The sequence below is a fragment of the Protopterus annectens genome, chromosome 10.part0 (assembly GCF_019279795.1).
Source record: "Protopterus annectens isolate FY-2018-M chromosome 10.part0, PAN1.0, whole genome shotgun sequence".
In the NCBI taxonomy this organism is placed as follows: Eukaryota; Metazoa; Chordata; order Ceratodontiformes; family Protopteridae; genus Protopterus; species Protopterus annectens.
This window is the reverse complement of record NC_056744.1, coordinates 1,785,304,548-1,785,322,047: the sequence shown is the minus strand read 5'-3', so window position 1 is coordinate 1,785,322,047 and position 17,500 is coordinate 1,785,304,548. Positions and strand designations below refer to the sequence as shown.

At 40.1% G+C, this 17,500-nt stretch overlaps 1 protein-coding gene across 1 annotated transcript in view; it reads right to left on the bottom strand.

Annotated features, from left to right (window-relative positions):
* Window positions 1–17,500, bottom strand: part of LOC122814021 (eosinophil peroxidase-like) — a 202,168-nt gene that overhangs the window by 39,227 nt on the left and 145,441 nt on the right. Inside the window, exon 9 of the mRNA XM_044086604.1 lies at window positions 12,665–12,825. Within this exon, the coding sequence (XP_043942539.1) occupies window positions 12,665–12,825 (161 nt within the window). The remainder of the gene's footprint in view (window positions 1–12,664; window positions 12,826–17,500) is intronic.

The window sequence follows — 17,500 nt, the reverse complement described above, 5'->3', positions numbered from 1 at the left end:
AATCAAGGAGCCTCAGTCCTCACCACTAACACCAGGGAGGTTGTCTCATAGAAGAGGAAAGGATAACTAATACACACAGTAAAGTACAATTTCCCTTAAGTCCACACAGAGATCACAGTCAGTCTGGGGTTGGTTGCTCCCTTGCTCTCCATGTCCCCAATAAGACTCCCCACTGGCACAGCTATAGGGTCCAGATCTCGGCCTAGCTGTCAAGCTAACCGCCAGTACCCTCTCTGTCCAACCAGTGCTTTGTGTCCCTGCCCAGGCAGCTGAAACACCACACACACACTTTAAGAAAAGGTTATACAACCACACAGACCTTTTTGGGGAAAAGGCTGGCACAGGTTCTCCATCTGCGCCCCTTTATCCAGGCTATATGGTAGTAAGTACTGCCACCACCAGCTAATAAATATAAGCTACTCAAAGGCCCTTAAAAGGGTGTCCAATTATTACTGTGCAATATTATTATCCAATCGTAGTATGACTAACAGTCAAGGCTTACTTTATAGTGGCCTATTACAATAACCTCTATAAATATGCAATGTACTCTAGAGCTTATCTCTACACAAAGCAGCCACAGGTAGAAGGTTTTAAAAATATTTAATAATAAATAATTACAACACAAGACAAAACTACTACACCACAGAGATATCTAAGAGTTCAGAGATCACACAGAAACTTAAAATAATACAGTAGGACAGGTCTGATTTCAACGAAAAATGCCTAATTAATCTTTACTAGCTTTAACTATTCCTACAAGAAATCATAGTGCGAAAACTTACATGTGAGCATAAGGCAGAGTGCTGATAAGTTGGATATCCAGATCAAAATGCTTCCAGTATCTTGTGAGAAATAGTATTTTAAACATTACTAACAAACATGTTTGCTGGGTCCCTCCCCAAATTACATAATTTTTGACACTTAGGTTTTCCCAGGCAAACAAACTGCATTATTTAGCAATCTAACACCTGAACAGAAACTTACAACAATAGAAGACATTTCGCATGTATATTCTAACAGAAACTAGAGCAAAAAGTACATTCCACATCTAAATTCTGGTCATAAACTTTAGCATTAAAACAGTCGGCATGAAATCTTCATTCAGACACACTGGAACCAACTTGTAAAACCTTAAAGAGATTCATAAGATCTTTTCAACTTAAAAAGACACATTTGAAATACTTGGCTTGGTTTTCCTTACAGCAGATGGCAATGTTGCAACAATCTTGAAGATCACATTTTACAGTGTTTTCTTACATTTAAAAACACAAGCCTGTATTTCACATTTATTAATACAGTTGATAGAATTATGTATCAAATTCTATTTGACTAGGCTGGCAGCCTTCGCCCATCTCTCCCCAATCGTCACAGGGGGCATCAGCAGTATTCTCACCAAAATGAAGACAGTTTGAGTATGTTACAGGTCACCCTGATTTAATCTTCCTCCTCCTCCTCTTCTCTCCCAGTTAAATGATATTCTGCTCCTCTTCTTCTTGAGTCACAGGACAATCTTCTCCTCTTTTTCCTCAGTTATAGGATATTCTGTTTCCCTTCTCTGTCATATATGTGACGGTATGATTCTGTTATTGCTTAGTTACAGACATTCTGATCCTCTTCTAATTCATTTACAGGATACTTTGATGCTGTTCTTGCCTTTGTTACAGAAAATCCCAAAATATACCATGTAACAGCCTGACACATGGGCTCCAACATGTAGGCGGCCACACAGGGCTCCAGAAAAGCATCAGGAAAGTACAGGACCCATAATGTACATCACAGGATGGTGGCTCTGAAAGTACAGGGATGTAGAATGTGCAACCTGATGGTGTACACCACAAAACCTCTCTGCTAGTACTGGTTCTAATATCAGATAGAGAGGTTAGGGTTTTTGAAGTGTATAACCAAAAAGTCTCTAGTTCTGTCACCCTGGCATTAAGTGCCCCTAACTATCATCCTCAAGTTAATGCATAGGATGCTTTTTTAAGTCACAAGCAAGAGGTATTAGACCAGTTCCCACATAGTGCAGTTAAAAAGGTGCTCACAAAGGTGACTAAAAGAGCCAGTTAGCTTGGAAGGGTGGAGCAGGTAACTAAATGTCACTATAATAGCATGGATATGTCATGCAGAAATCCAGCTACTGAAATGTGCCTGAATACTGATACCTGTCTGCAACTCTAAGTATATCCTGAGGATGTCAAGGCATTTCCAGAAACTCTCTTGAATTCATACACATTATTTTGGGATGAAATACAACAGATCTTAATGGACATTGGAGAATATTAAGACAAGGCCAAAAGACATATTTTAGAGTCCCATAAACTTTTACTCAAAATTTCAGTGTTACAAAAATAACATTTTTCATAAAATCCAGTGAATGTGAAAAGCACACACACTGCAACCAGCAGGTGTTGCAAAAATAAGCATTTTTTACAAAATACTAAAATAAATGAGATGCCTCTTGCTGGTTCCCTATCACATTTCCATATATCACATTTATTTATTTAATTATGTTTTTAAATGTAATTATTTATTTAACATTTTTAACCATCTAAGCAGACCCTTTTTCAAGCCTGACCCAAGCCAAGAATAAATACAGCATGTACCAAGAGTGACTTCAGTACAGCCAATCAGCAGCTCAGTGGGTCTGTTTACTATAGCCAATACATCAGTTACTTTTTGGAAAGAAAGTTTAATATGCCTACACAAATACAGGTAGAACCTGCAGACAGTGATAGGAGGTGAGAGTTGAACTCCAGACCATGCAACGGTATGGCAAAGATTCTTACACTGAGAACTGTGTTTTGTATATGCTTTAGACATTCTCAAAAACACTTTTTCTATTATGAAAACATTATATTTTCTTGTGATCTAAAACATGTACCTTGAAAATGTGCAGCAACATACTCTATCCATATGTCACCCTAGCAGTAGGACCTTTAAATTATCATGGTCACATTAATATATACTATTGTGTTTTCAAGTGGAAGTTTTTTATCTTGTCAGGCTAAGGTATACATTAGGATTTATGAGTTATCATGATAGTACAAGTTATTTCAACCCCCACCCCTTTAAAATGTCTTCTTTCATCTGTCACCAGGTCCACATATGCTAAAGTAAGTCCTTCCGTCACAGCAGCGAACAGGTGCCAACTTAAAGAAATAATTTTCATTCCCATATAACGGGTCACGTAAAAGCCTATTCTACATATAACAGCCTTTGACAAGTTTGTGAAAATTAATTAATTCAAAATGGTTTCAACTCTTCCCTTCCTGGTGCTGATGATACGAGACCCATGACTTATCACACTGGGGTGGAGGTTGTATATTTATACATTCCCATTTGTTCTTCCCACAGGACGTTATACATTCCCAATTGTTCTTCCCACAGGACGTATCTTCGATGTAAAGTGGGTCATCATTTCAAGTTCACAATCCTTCCCCTCAAGCCAGAAGCTGTTCCAAGGACATTTACAAAGTACATGGTACAACTAACAGCTCAGGTCAGATCAGAACAAAAAAAAGGGGGAGACAGTGAAATTGATGGTAAAAAACAATTATGCCACTATTTTATTGTCTCATACAGATTAATCTGGAGTTAACTCACGCATGGATTTCCTGGTGTTAGCCAATGTTTTACACATTTGAGTCTGTCTATTTAAAGGCTAACTCCCATTCAGCAAACTCTGCACATCTGCTCTTAAAATTAGATATTTACACCTTCCGAAAGGGTAGATTTTTGTATTTATCCTATTGCAAGACAATGAAATAATCTGCTGCACATAATATAAATGAGTAAAATCTTTATGAAAAGAAAATAATACTGACCCCTTCATGGCCGGATGTGCTAAGTCAGGATCTATACCATGAACTTACGAACTGCAGTAAAGGCAGCTGTCACCTAGTCCTAAAAGAAATTCACATAGCTATAGAGGCTTGAAGACATTTTGAGAAAAGCTGGCAAAACCTAATGCAAAACAACAGGAAGCCTTCAGATCATAACATACGGTTGATCTGGTATAATGCATTAGATTTTGGATTATTCAGTTCCAGAATTTTAAGACTGAAACACTAAACACAACTAGGAAAAACAGAACTTCCTGATAGCTTTGTGACATATGTTGGGAGATGGGGTCTTGTTTCCCCAGAACTCCCATATAAAGGCCTTTGCTTTCTGGACCCCCCTGTACCTCCCAGCTTATTATTATGGCATATGAATTGCAGATTAAAGGCCTTTGTTTCTGGACCCCTCTGTACCTCCCAGCTTATTATTATGGCATATGAATTGCAGATTAAAGGCCTTTGTTTCTGGACCCCTCTGTACCTCCCAGCTTATTATTATGGCATATGAATTGCAGATTCGCAGTTTAATTATGCCCCCCCAAATTAACCCTCTACCTCAGAATTTATTCCACACTTTTGACCGTCAGAGAAGTGTCCACTTCTTACAACCAGATGTTATATTTCTCCTTCATTATTTGCAGTTTCTAGTGAAATCTCTGGCACTGCAAATTGAAGGTGTTTTCACACACCAATGGCATTGATTCTGTATTTTTTTAAATCAGGACATACTTTTCACAGAAATATGCAAGTCAGTTTTTTGCCTCCACTTGTTAACATTTTCAAACAGAGTTTGAAATAAATTTGATTCACAGGTTTTTTTTTTAATTAACTATGAAAATAATCTAATCCAAAGAGGTTTCACACATTACATTGTACAGAGAGATGAGCAAAAATAATTTTTACACTGCACAGGGTATGGAGGTGCTAATCATTGACGCTTTTCTGTTTTTTTAACTTAATGTTCTCATCCTACAGCTCTCACCTTTTTGCATTCTCTGCCTACCTCATAGCCCTGATTAAGACTGTTATAGCCAAACTCTTGACCTAGTGATGTCTCTACATGTATGCACTATCAGAGCCATGCAATAAAAAACAAATCTTCATGTGTCATTTCCTCAAGGGCTGGGGCTTGCTCCCCTAGGGAATGTGGCCTTACTGGTTCAGAGCGTTATAGGGTGCTACCAGGCTAATGACCACTAGTGCCCTTTCAGGCCTAGCCATGCACCCTAAACCCATCTGGATCCTGGGTATCACGTGCGTTCATACGAGGGGCATGTTAGTAGGAAGGTAACTAAAGGATTTGTTAGGATAATGCTTTTCTTATTGATGGCCTCTGTCCATAAGGGACATGGGGACTAGACTGGGGGGTAAATTTATGCTTTCCATCCAGTTGTCAAGGTTTTGTTTCAATAGGGTCAGGGATGAACTCTATTTTACATGGATGGGGAGCCTATTCCTTAGAGTGCGGATCCTTTGGAACACATATGTGTTTCTCCAGCACATTCTGTTTATGTCACAAGTGAAGTTCAGATCCCTGAATCCAGTGTTTTTGCTGCTGTTTATTTTGGGCATGTGCATATCCATCAGGGCTAGGTTTGAGGAAGCCCTGTAAGCCAGGCTAAGATCCCCTCTCAGCAACCTGTAGGAGACTGAATACAGAAACAGAGCAGGGTATTTATGTCTTGAATTCTCCTGGTGAGAAAACTTTGTGGGCGTTCCAACTGTTGCAAGTGTCTGGTTAGCTACATGCCAAAGGGGGCATCATATTCAATGATCGGTCTGATAAGGACTGAGCAGAGTTCATAGGTTCATAGGTTCATACTAGGCTATCTGCCCTAGGGCATTTATAAGCCTAGCCAGAATGTGTTTGGCTTTCGCCACCCATTTTAAATTTATTTTGCTATGCCCTTTTTCGAGGTTAGTATACTGTGCCTCTGTCTAACAGTGACACAGAAGTGATACCCGGGGTAAACCTACGATCTCCCATCCACTCATCAAGATTCCTCTTGAAGAGAGTCAGTGAGGGACTCTGCCTAACCTGGACTGGGATTTTATTCCAGAGTGAAGGGAGCCTCTGGGTTATGAATCTGTCCCTCCAGCATGTCCTATTTATTTCAGTGCTGAGGTTCAAGTCTCTCGAGCACGTAGCTCAATGGGATTTGGATTTTCTGAGGTGCAGCATGTCCATTAATTCTGGGTTGGACATGGCTTTATACGTCAGGCACAGATCGCCTCTGAACAGGCGGTATGCCACTGAGTAGAGCTGGAGTTTCTTTAACTGGGCAGCATATGGCATCTGTTTAAGCCCTTTGATCCTCTTGGTGAGTTACTTTTGGGGTCTTTCCAGTTGCTGCAGGTGTCTGGTAAGGTACATCACAAAAGGGGCATTGTACTCAATTATGGGCCTGATGAGGGATGAGTAAAGAGGCACAATGACCTCCCCTGATCTAGATGTGAATCCCTTCATGATTAGGTGGGCTATATAAAATGTTTTTCTAACCACTTTGGCCACATGGTTGTCAAAGGAGAGATTGCTATCAACTTGGGTCCCCAGGTCCCTAATTACTTCTTCTGTACTTAATGGATTACCACCTATGTGGTAATTTGTGGGCACACTGTTTTTGCCAAAGGGGATGACTATATACTTTTTGGCATTTAGCTTGAGGCCATGGCTCTGGCACCAGTTGTCTGTTTCTATGAGGCCCTTTTGGAGGATGCTTGTGTCGGCTGGAGAGTCGATTATGGTGCCCAGCTTGCAGTCATCTGCGAACTTGGTCAGCCACAGTCCTTCCATGTTGGCCTGTACCTCCGAGAAATATATACTGAACAAGAGAGGTCCCAGGACTGAGCCTTGTGAGACACCACTTGTAACTGGTTTGGAGTCTGACATGGCTCCAGCAATTCTAACCATGTGGGTTCTGTCCTTGAGCCAGTTTGCAATCCATCTAGTGACATAGGGGTTTATATTTAAGCTGGTGAGCTTATCTATAATGCCCGAGTGGGGTATTGTATCGAAGGCTTTTGCGAGGTCCAGGTAGGCTGTGTGCACCACCTTCCCCTCGTCGATGGCCTTGGTGACTGTTTCAAAGAAATCAACCAGGTTTAAGAGGCAGGATCTGCCCTTAACAAAGCCGAACTGGGTATGATCCAGTGTCTGAAGGTCCCCAATATCTTTATTTATGAGGTCCATGATGATCCTTTCCATAGCTTTGCAGACCAAGCTAGTCAGGCTTATGGGGCAATAGTTTCCAGGATCGGTTGAGGCACCACCTTTATGGAGAGGGACCACTGTTGCTGTACGCCACTCTTTGGGCACATATCCTGTAGAAAGGCTGAGATTGAACAGTAGTTTTATGTTTGGGTTTAGCTCTTCTTGGAGTTCATGTAGGACGCAGCCCGGGACACCGTCTAGTCCCATTGATGCTGTGTTTTTTGCTTTGGAGAGGGCGGCTCTTACCTGAGCATCTGAGATGTCAGGGGGGCAGCACTCTGCTGGGATAGATATTTGCCCTTTTGGTGGGAGGGGGAGTTTGCGCTGAACCTGTCAGCTAGGATGTTGGCAATGTCTGTGGGTTCAGTGTATTTTTGTCATTTTGGACTAATTCTGAGCATATCTGGGAATTACCACCCAGGTTCCTAACATAACTAAAGAAAGCCTTGTGATTATCCTTAGTGTCCTGTGCAATTTTTCTCTCGAAGCTGGCCTTAGACAATTTTATGAGTGCCCGTAGTTTTTTGCTAATACTGATCAGTGATGCCTTCCCTTTTTGGGATTTTGCTCTATCATTTAGTAGCTTCCTCCTTCTATTGTATAGTTTGTTTATGGCTGGGGTCCACCAGACAGGACGTCTGCCTTTGGAGGATTGGGTCTTGGTTTTATTTGGGATCGCATGATCCATGCATTCCTGAAGGTGTTCATAGAATGCGTTTATAAAGGATTCTGCGGTCTGGGCAGTATTTTCCACAGGCCCGGGGGCTTTGAAGGATTCCACCTCAGTTTTGAGGAGTGTGAAATTTGCTTTAGAGAAGTTTTTCACTGTGGTTTTCTGGGCAGGGGGTGGGGTCGGGATGTGAATATCCAGTGAGATTAGTTTATGGTCTGATCTTACCAGTGAGGGATACACTTCTGGTCTGGAGCATAGAGTCCCCATATTGGTGATGACCAGGTCCAGTATGTCTTCCCCTCTTGTGGGAGTGGTAACAAGTTGTTCCATAGCATTTGAGTTTATAAATTCTAGGAACCTTTGGGCTAGGGTGTTGGAGCTAGAGTAATGCTCCCAGTCTATGTTTGGGTAGTTGAAGTCGCCCAATATAATGGTGTTTGGAGAGACCTTCATATTTTCCAGTGTTCTCAGAAAGGCTGAGTGGGGTTCCTGGGTTTGGGAGGGTGGTCTGTAGCAGGCTATAAACTGGAAGGCAGTTTTACCCACTGTTAGTTGCACATGGATAGTCTCTGATGCTTCGTGCTTTGCCACCAACCTGGAGGTGTGGGTATCTTTGATGAATATCGATACTTCCCCTCCTTTTGTGGTTCGGTCCAAGTTTTGGGGCCGAAAAGCATGGTATGAGGTATAACCTGGTAGTGCTGGGGTGCTCTCGGGAGCCCTGAACCAGGTTTCTGTTACTGCACAGATATCGATGTTCTCCATGCTAAGTAGAGTTTCGAGTGCGTGCATCTTGAGGTTTAGACTTCTGGCGTTGAGTAGCATTACTCTTAGTTTCTTATCCCTTGTGATACCTATGGAGGTGGGTTTGTCTTTTGAGCCTTGCCTAAAAAAGGCACTATGGGGATAGCAAGAGCCTTTGCCAATATCCGAAAGAGTGGTACTATTACTTCACAGGACCTGGATGCCATACCCCTACCTAATGTTTAGGTGACATAAAATGATTTTCTTACTGGCATAATGGATAATGTCTTTATTTATTTTATTTCATTATTTATTTATTTTATTTTACATTTGTTGACCGGGCTAGTCCGACTGGATATATGTCCATTTTCAGCAGCGGCCCGGGGAGAAAAGCTCCCACATACAAACATTAGTAAGGACAAGTGCAAAACATTTAGGCCTGCATAATAGTATGTACATCCAGATACATTAGATATAAACTATAAGTCAGAAGACAAGAAGTAAAAAGTATGTTATGATAAAAAAGTTTTCATAAAGCAGAAAGGTTGAGGGTGCATAAATACTGAAGAGAATCTTTGCCTCACAGACACAATGTATAGGGTTTGATTGTCACCTTGAGTTACTAGCTAGGCTTAAAATGGCCCTATGAGGCAGTTAGCCTAGTATTCAGCTATGAACCTATGAACCAAACAGGGGTGGGCCTAATACAGAGGTATGGGGTACTCTGCTGGTGACTGGTCTCTTGGTGGAGGTGGTCTCATTTATCCTGACTTCTTGGGTCCTGTCTGTGAGTCAGCTGGCAATCCAGTAAGATATGCAGGGGTTTATGCTTAGCTCAGAGAGCATGTCAACAATGCCTGAGTGGGGTATTGTATCAAATGCCTTGGTCAGGTCAAGATACACAGTATGAACTGTTTTACCATTGTCCATTGTCTTGGCGACCATCCCAAAGAAGTCTACCAGGTTAAGTAGGCATGACCTTCCCTTAACAAAAGAAAACTGTGATGGGGCCAGTGTCTGCAGGTTGCCAATGTCCTTGTTTATCACTTTTATGATAATTTGCTCCACGGAGTTACATATTAGGCTTGTTAGACTGATGGGTCTATAGTTCTCCGTATCAGCTGATGGTCTGCCATTTAAGAGAGGAATGACTGTTGACGTCCTCCATTCACTTGAAATGTAGCCTGCTTCAAGGCTACAGCTGAAGAGTGCATTGAGTGGTCCTGACTGGTTATGTTTTAGACTGTGCAGGAGGCAACAAGGGATGTTGTTGGGACCCACAGAGGTGGTATTCTTGTCTTTAATGAGTGTTTGCTTGGCCCCTGCTAATATTTGGGGGGAAGTATGTTGGAGGGGATTTCACCTGGAAGAGCTTAGAGAGGAGTGGGGTGGTGAAGTATGAAATTAATTTATCAGCCAGTAGATTTGCTGTGACACCCTGATCAGTGAAGGTAGTACCATTCACCAGCAGTTCAGCACATTGTTGTATGTTACCTCTAAGGTTCCTAACATAGCTGAAGAAGGCCTTGTGGTTGTCCTTAGCCTGTGAGGTTACCCAGACCTCATAGATGGCTTTGTTGGACTTAATCATACCTCCTAGTTTCTTGTTAAGTTGCCTAAGAGTGCACTTGTCATTAAGGGAGTTGCTCTCCCTGATTTTGAAAATGATTTTTTTCTTTTCTTTTTTTAGCTTGTTTAGGTGAGAATTCTGCCAGTGGGGTTTGTTTTTAGTGTTTATTTTGCTTGGGTTTACTTCTGGTTGGTACAGCAGCCTCTGTGCAGACATTCATGTTTGTATATGGACTCTGTGAATAATTTTGCATAGGTAGGTGTCATCTCAAGGTCAGGGAGAGCATTGCATTTTGACAAACTGACACTTAATAGGATGTAGTTAACTTAAGAATAGTTCCTATTTTACTGGTTCAGCTGAGTTTTCTTGGTTGATTTTTTACTTCAAAGAAAACAGCTTTGTAATTTGATCTCCTGGACACAGGGGGTGGGGGTGGGGCAATGCTGTCCGTTATTGGAGCAATCACTATACACATTGATATGTCCTGGTTGGAGCATGCACTATACACATTGATATATGTCCTGGTTGGAGCATGCAGTATACACATTTATATATGCCCTGGTTGGAGCATGCACTATACACATTGATATATGTCCTTGTTGGAGCATGCACTATACACATTGATATATGTCCTGGTTGGGGCATGCACTATACACATTGATATATGTCCTGGTTGGGGCATGCACTATACACATTGATATATGTCCTTGTTGGAGCATGCACTATACACATTGATATATGTCCTTGTTGGAGCATGCACTATACACATTGATATATGTCCTTGTTGGAGCATGCACTATACACATTGATATATGTCCTTATTGGAGCATGCACTATACACATTGATATATGTCCTGGTTGGAGCATGCACTATACACATTGATATATGTCCTGGTTGGAGCATGCACTATACACATTGATATATGTCCTTATTGGAGCATGCACTATACACATTGATATATGTCCTGGTTGGAGCATGCACTATACACATTGATATATGTCCTGGTTGGAGCATGCACTATACACATTGATATATGTCCTTATTGGAGCATGCACTATACACATTGATATATGTCCTGGTTGGAGCATGCACTATACACATTGATATATGTCCTTGTTGGAGCATGCACTATACACATTGATATATGTCCTTGTTGGAGCATGCACTATACACATTGATATATGTCCTGGTTGGAGCATGCACTATACACATTGATATATGTCCTGGTTGGAGCATGCACTATACACATTGATATATGTCCTGGTTGGAGCATGCACTATACACATTGATATATGTCCTTGTTGGAGCATGCACTATACACATTGATATATGTCCTTGTTGGAGCATGCACTATACACATTGATATATGTCCTAGCTGAAACAGGAACAGTAATGAAGGCTATGGAGGGAGCTGCTGCACCTTCAAAAAGCCCAAGACAGACAACACAGGGCATGTGCAGAATACAGTCCCATCTACTAATTTTCTAGATATTTTTTTCTTGTTGTGGAAAGCATACATACCATGTCATCCGCATCACATTATCTGTCCTATGACTTACATAGTACATCTGCTGGTATGCCCTCCCCTGTCTGGAAACAACTATCAAAGTAGTGATGCCTTGACTCCCCTCCCCCAAGAACAAGATTTAGTATTGTAATGTTTGTAACTCCCTCATACTCCAGTGCCTGGACACATCCCCAGACCCCTGTCGCTAACATAATAGGGAGAAACAAGATCTGATCATCTGTAAGCCAGCAACCTTCAGCAGTTTTAGATTTATTAACTGCAGCAAAAGACTTACTCTCTGACTAAAAAAATAACAAACGAATAAATAAAATGAATAACAGCGTTATCAGACATAACGTACAAGAATTTTCTGTTGTTTTTGTCCATTACTTACAGTGATGACCCGATGTCCAGTACCTAATCCACCTGTTCACTGTCTCTGGCCTGCTGGTCTGCAGCATCTCAAGCTACTCTTGCCTTTCTAGAATGATTTGCCTTTGACTAGTGGTGGTGGTGGTGGTCAGGGGCTATAGACAGGCATTGGTGCAGACATGGTCTTTGTTTGACTCTCATGTTTTTGTTTAGCATTTTTCTTTCAGCATCTAGTCCCCAGCAAGCATGTTATCAGAGGAAGGCTTTCAGCACTGACCCAAATGAAGGAGTGTGTTTCTACTAACCAGCTCCCAGCTACAGTGGTATGCACCACACGGCAGGTCAAATCACTCAGGTACTGCCACCCCACATATCTGAACCAGCATGTAGCCATCTGCAATGTGACACCCATTTAGTTGGACTAGGCCACATTGATCTAAGATTGGCTTTCTGTTCCCATATGGTTTACCTAGTGCTTTGACCCACCAGTTGAAACAAAGTAATTGGGACTGAAATCACAGCTTCTGCCTTCTGTGTCACAGGGATGGCTTTAAAATAAGCAGGAGTCATTTATAAAGTCACTTAAATAATTAAACTTTAGTACTTAAGGCAGCTAGCAGACATACCTCAACCCCCATTTCCCAACAACACGCTGAAGGTAAGCACAAGTAATTTAAAGTCCTTTGCTAGTTAAGAATAAAGCACATTGATTTATAAAGCAAACAGATAAATGGATAGGATATAAACCTGTTGCATGGCACCCACTATCTTCCTGCATTCCTGGTAAATGATTTCACCACTCCAGTGTGGGTTCAGATTATGTAGCTTAAAGGCCAGCCGGTTGTGCTCCCGTAAGAAGACTGTATGCACACTGGCAAGGCTGATCTGCTCTGTTACTCGTCCATCACCTAAAAGAAAAAAATGAGTCAGATCACATTCCAAGTGTTGAAAATGTCTAGTCAAATGTTGTACTCTCACCTCCTCTGGCTGATTAGTTACACAAAGAAGCATGTCCTTTGCTAAACAAGAACTACATCCCATATGTAATTTATAAACTTACATATATTGAGTGTGTTAGTCTATCTTCAGGGGAGATCTGGGGGTGATATTTATATTACCTAGGGGGTAATTAGGCTATGGCACTGGCTGTGGGATTCCAACACTGTTTTACAATAGTAACAGTACACCAAGTTCTAAGAAAGGAGCACCTGAACACCTCCAGTTGCATAGGCTAATGAGGATTCATGGAGCCTACTTGAATCAGTTCCCTCCACCACACACTTTAAAACCTTCCACTAGCACTGAACACCAGTGTAAAACTTCAAAGTATCAGTGTGCTCCACCTGCATGCAGCATTAGTAGTGCTCCACTTGTATGTGGGATGTGGTACTGCTGGCAGCACATAATAATAAGTCTAGCTGATGAAGGGACAGTTTTCAATTATAGTTGAAGTACTGCAAGACTTGGAAAGCCAGAGGTGGGAGGGCAACCAAGGAGTGCATGTACATGCAATATGATTTAGAATTTTACACCTCAGTGTCTGACATAACTGAAATGTATAATCTTCAGTGCGTTGGGGGTTACTCTTCATTAGCTCATTATCATAGAATGCATTTCCTGTTATATGTCAGATGTAAGAGAAGCCTACATGTATTCTCAAATCTGACCTACAGATGGTGCTGTGATACTACACAGCTAATGCAGAGAGTAAGCCACACCCTGGCGTGATGACATACTACAGGCAGAGTTGGAATTTCGTGCTGAGATTGTTGTAGGAGTGCAGATGAAAGTGATATTAAATAACGAAGATGATGTGTACGTATGCTCTTATTTAAGGATCTGGGCACATATGTAGGCAGCAATCAGGCCTTTGACCAACACGTAGCCAAGACAATAAGAAAATCTTTCTATGTCACCCAACTTATAAGTAAGGATATGGCATCCAGGTCCAAGGAAATTATAGCATCAGTCTACTCAGCCATCAATGAGTACTGTGCCTGCTTTGGTGTATACCAAACCAGGCACTTGCAATAGCTGGAATGCCCTCAAAGGTTCCATAGTGTCAGCTTGAACCAGACACCCTTGGGAACATGGTTTGAACTTCGCTAGGCTTGTAAGGGTCCTAGGACTTTTAGTCTAGTAACCACCTATGATCCTATGATACCAGGAGTATTCAGGGAATGAGTTCCCTGTCCTATACAGATTGCCTTAAGGTCCTAGCTCTGTACTCAATATCTTACAGGTTACTAAGAGACGATCTATGCCTGGCATATAAGGCAACCTCAGATCTAGTTGTGATGAATATCTTGCACAGCCACAAAACAAATAACAGCAGAAGCGCTAGTTCTAAGGACTTGAACTTTGCCTGTGACATAAATAGAACATGCTGGATAGACCAATATGTCTCATAAATTCCCCACACTATGGAATAAGCTCCCCATTCATGTGAATTTGAGTTCATCCCTGACCCTATTCAAACAAAACCATGAATTTTGGATGGGAAATCACAAACTCACTCCTGGTCTGGCCCCTATGACTCTGATGGGCAAAATTCAACAGTATTAATGCCCAATTAACATACCCACCCTTATAACGCTTAGCTACCTCCTTACTAACATACCCCACCATATAGGTGTCCAAGGTACTCGGGGGGACAAAAACTGGGTTGGGCTCCATGGCTAGGCTTATAAAGACCCCAGTGCACATTAGCCTAGTATAAACCTGTGAACCTATAAACCCATGTATTGTTGACAAAAACATATAATAGTCAAATGAATTAATTAGAACTAAATTATATAAAAGACTTAATTAGGATTAAATGAAGACAGTGGTAATGGATTAGGTAAGAGGGTAAAGGTAAATGAGATTTATTTTACAAGAAGGGCTAGAGTTCTGTACGTGAACAGATTAAACATCGACAATGGGTGAAGTAATTAAAAAAGGATATCAGATAGGAAACTTGTGGAAGGTATTTGTTATGAGTTTTCAGAAAATATATATCTGAAAATGTGATTTTAGTGGGAAAATTCTCATATGGGGAAATTTTCTGTTACTGGTGACAAAATTGTTAACTATTGTTTTTCATGCATTTGGGGTTCAAGATTAAACCAATGAAATAAAGGGATTTTATATAATATCCAATATAGAGAAACTTTCTGTTTTATAACTCTGATAGTGGTTTATTTTTAGATTCACTGCATATGCTTTATGCTTTTAATACAATTAAATTTCGAAAACATATAATATTAGAAAATATTATGGGAGGAATACAAAGATTATCTAGAATACTTATTTTACAACTAAGAGTTAGCTATATAATAAGAATAACATTTTTTATATAATTACGGTTGGAAAATTAAATTATTGAAATTGAATCTGAAGGATATTGAGAGAGACAGAAAGACAAAGAAAGAAAGAAGTTGTAAGCAAGGTTACAATAGATCACTATTATATAAATCTTTTGGAAGGGATGAATGAAAGGTTAAGAAAAGCTATACTATGTGATAAAAAATATTTAAGCAATAATTACAATGCTGTGAATTTAATGCTGGGGTTTGTGAGGAACATTATCTGTAAAAGCTGATATGAAGTACAAAAGGATAGAAGAAAGATTTTGCAAAAGGCAGGAGTATAAAAAGGAATAAAAATTGAACTTTGCCTTTAAAGCCTAGAAAACTAAGGGACAAGAATGTTTAACATGGAAACATTAATAAAGTGAATCAAAGTGAGGTCAAATTTTTTTTTTCAGAAATAAGATACAAGAAAAAGAATGATATGTGTACAGTTTAATGATTACTTGCTTATGGAAGGTTTGGTAAGGTAGATCTTTAGAGGTCTGTATAATAAAATTTGGAAAATGGATGGGTGCTTTACAGGAAATAAAATTTATGTTCTAGAAAAAGTGGTGGGGTGAATAGAAATGAACAGTAACGAATTCTAAAGTTTGGAACAAACCACAAAGGCTTTATTCAGGTGAAAGATTATCCTTGCACTCAGATACAGAAGTTGTACATAAAAATCTACAGTGGTATCCTAGAGTTTCTACCATTAATAGTTACTTTTTTCATGTAGCTACATTTCTGGACAGGGTTTACCTTTATCAAGTAGCTACTTTTTGGGAGGTGACGTCAAACCCCTAATCTGTTTGGTAGTACTTAAGCTATACAATACTAAGGAACTGTTTGATAAGTTAGAAAACACTGTGTGGCAATACAATTTTTGCTGGGTGAATGTAGATGTGTATCGTCTTTATAATTCTATCCATCATGTGTACAATATTTTTTCAGTGTCTCTTTTGATGGGGGCAGGCCAGATCTATCACACAGTGTCCTAGGCAGCTACATAGGGCATGGTGTTGGGAATGAGCTATCAAAAATGTCAAAAAAGATGTCTTATCCTGATTAAATGCCCAGAACTACCTGGCTACAAATCTGGTCCACTTGGCTATCGTGTTTTGTTATGGTGTCTCACTGGCTCAGTTGTTTTACCCTTGGTTTCCTTGTTTTTTGAGAGCTGACAGTGTGTTATTATTTGGCTATGAATAAACTGGACATATGAAGTCTAAGAGTTTAAAGTTGCTATTTTATCTAAGAATGCATGTTTTACTTAGCCTGTTTTTGCAGGTGTGCAGGTGTGAAATGTACTGTGTTTGGGCTACAACAGCTTGTCTGACACAATGCAGATGAGTAAAGTTATGAGCTGTTAAGATTTGATTCCTTCAGCTTTCCTTTGTCTTCTATATGACTCTTACCAAGTCAGATTATCAGATATCGCTGTTCCTGAAAAGGGACTCTTGTGTATATTGCACTGTCCTGGGGCATTAGCAAATGTGTTACCCATTTGTCTTTCGAATTCCTACACCCTTCATATACCCACCAATTAATGCTTCACTGTATGCTGTTTGACTATGAATCCCAGTAGGTCTCTTGTAGATTAATCAGTTTCCAAATGCTTTTTAAATAAACGAAAGATCCAAGAGTAGAGAAGTTTACTGTTGCTCATGCTAAATCTATTTTCTACGCAAGAATGGATTTTTATGAGCAAATCGATATCAGTGTTTTTTTGCTGTAAAATTTGACATAAAATATTAAATCCAAATCTCTGTGATCATTGTTAAAGCAAAGAAGAAAATAGTATTCACAGGGATGGATATGAACTGTATTTTATGGCAACTAGGGAGAGACAGCTAAGTAATGGGATATTGGTATGTCTGTGGGGGGACCTGCTCTATTACCCTATCTAGGGCCCCATTTGACTAAGGTCTGTCTCTGGATGGGAAAGGTCCTAAATCTAACTTTTTATTGTCCCTTATGAATTGTTACATAAGACATGATATTTCCCCACCAATGAAGAATTTTATTTACTGATTTCAGGAACTGCATTGGGTGCTTTTTTGTACAAATTATGCTAACATCTTCATTGGCTATTTTAAAACTTCAGCAATCTACATTTCTAAGTTACTTATTAATAAAGTGTGTTTTACACCCAATACATAGATGATTTAATTTTCATTTGGAAAGGAAAACATAACTTTTTTTTTTTACTTTTTAAAGTATGCCGGTCATATTTTGAAGAAAATGTAAG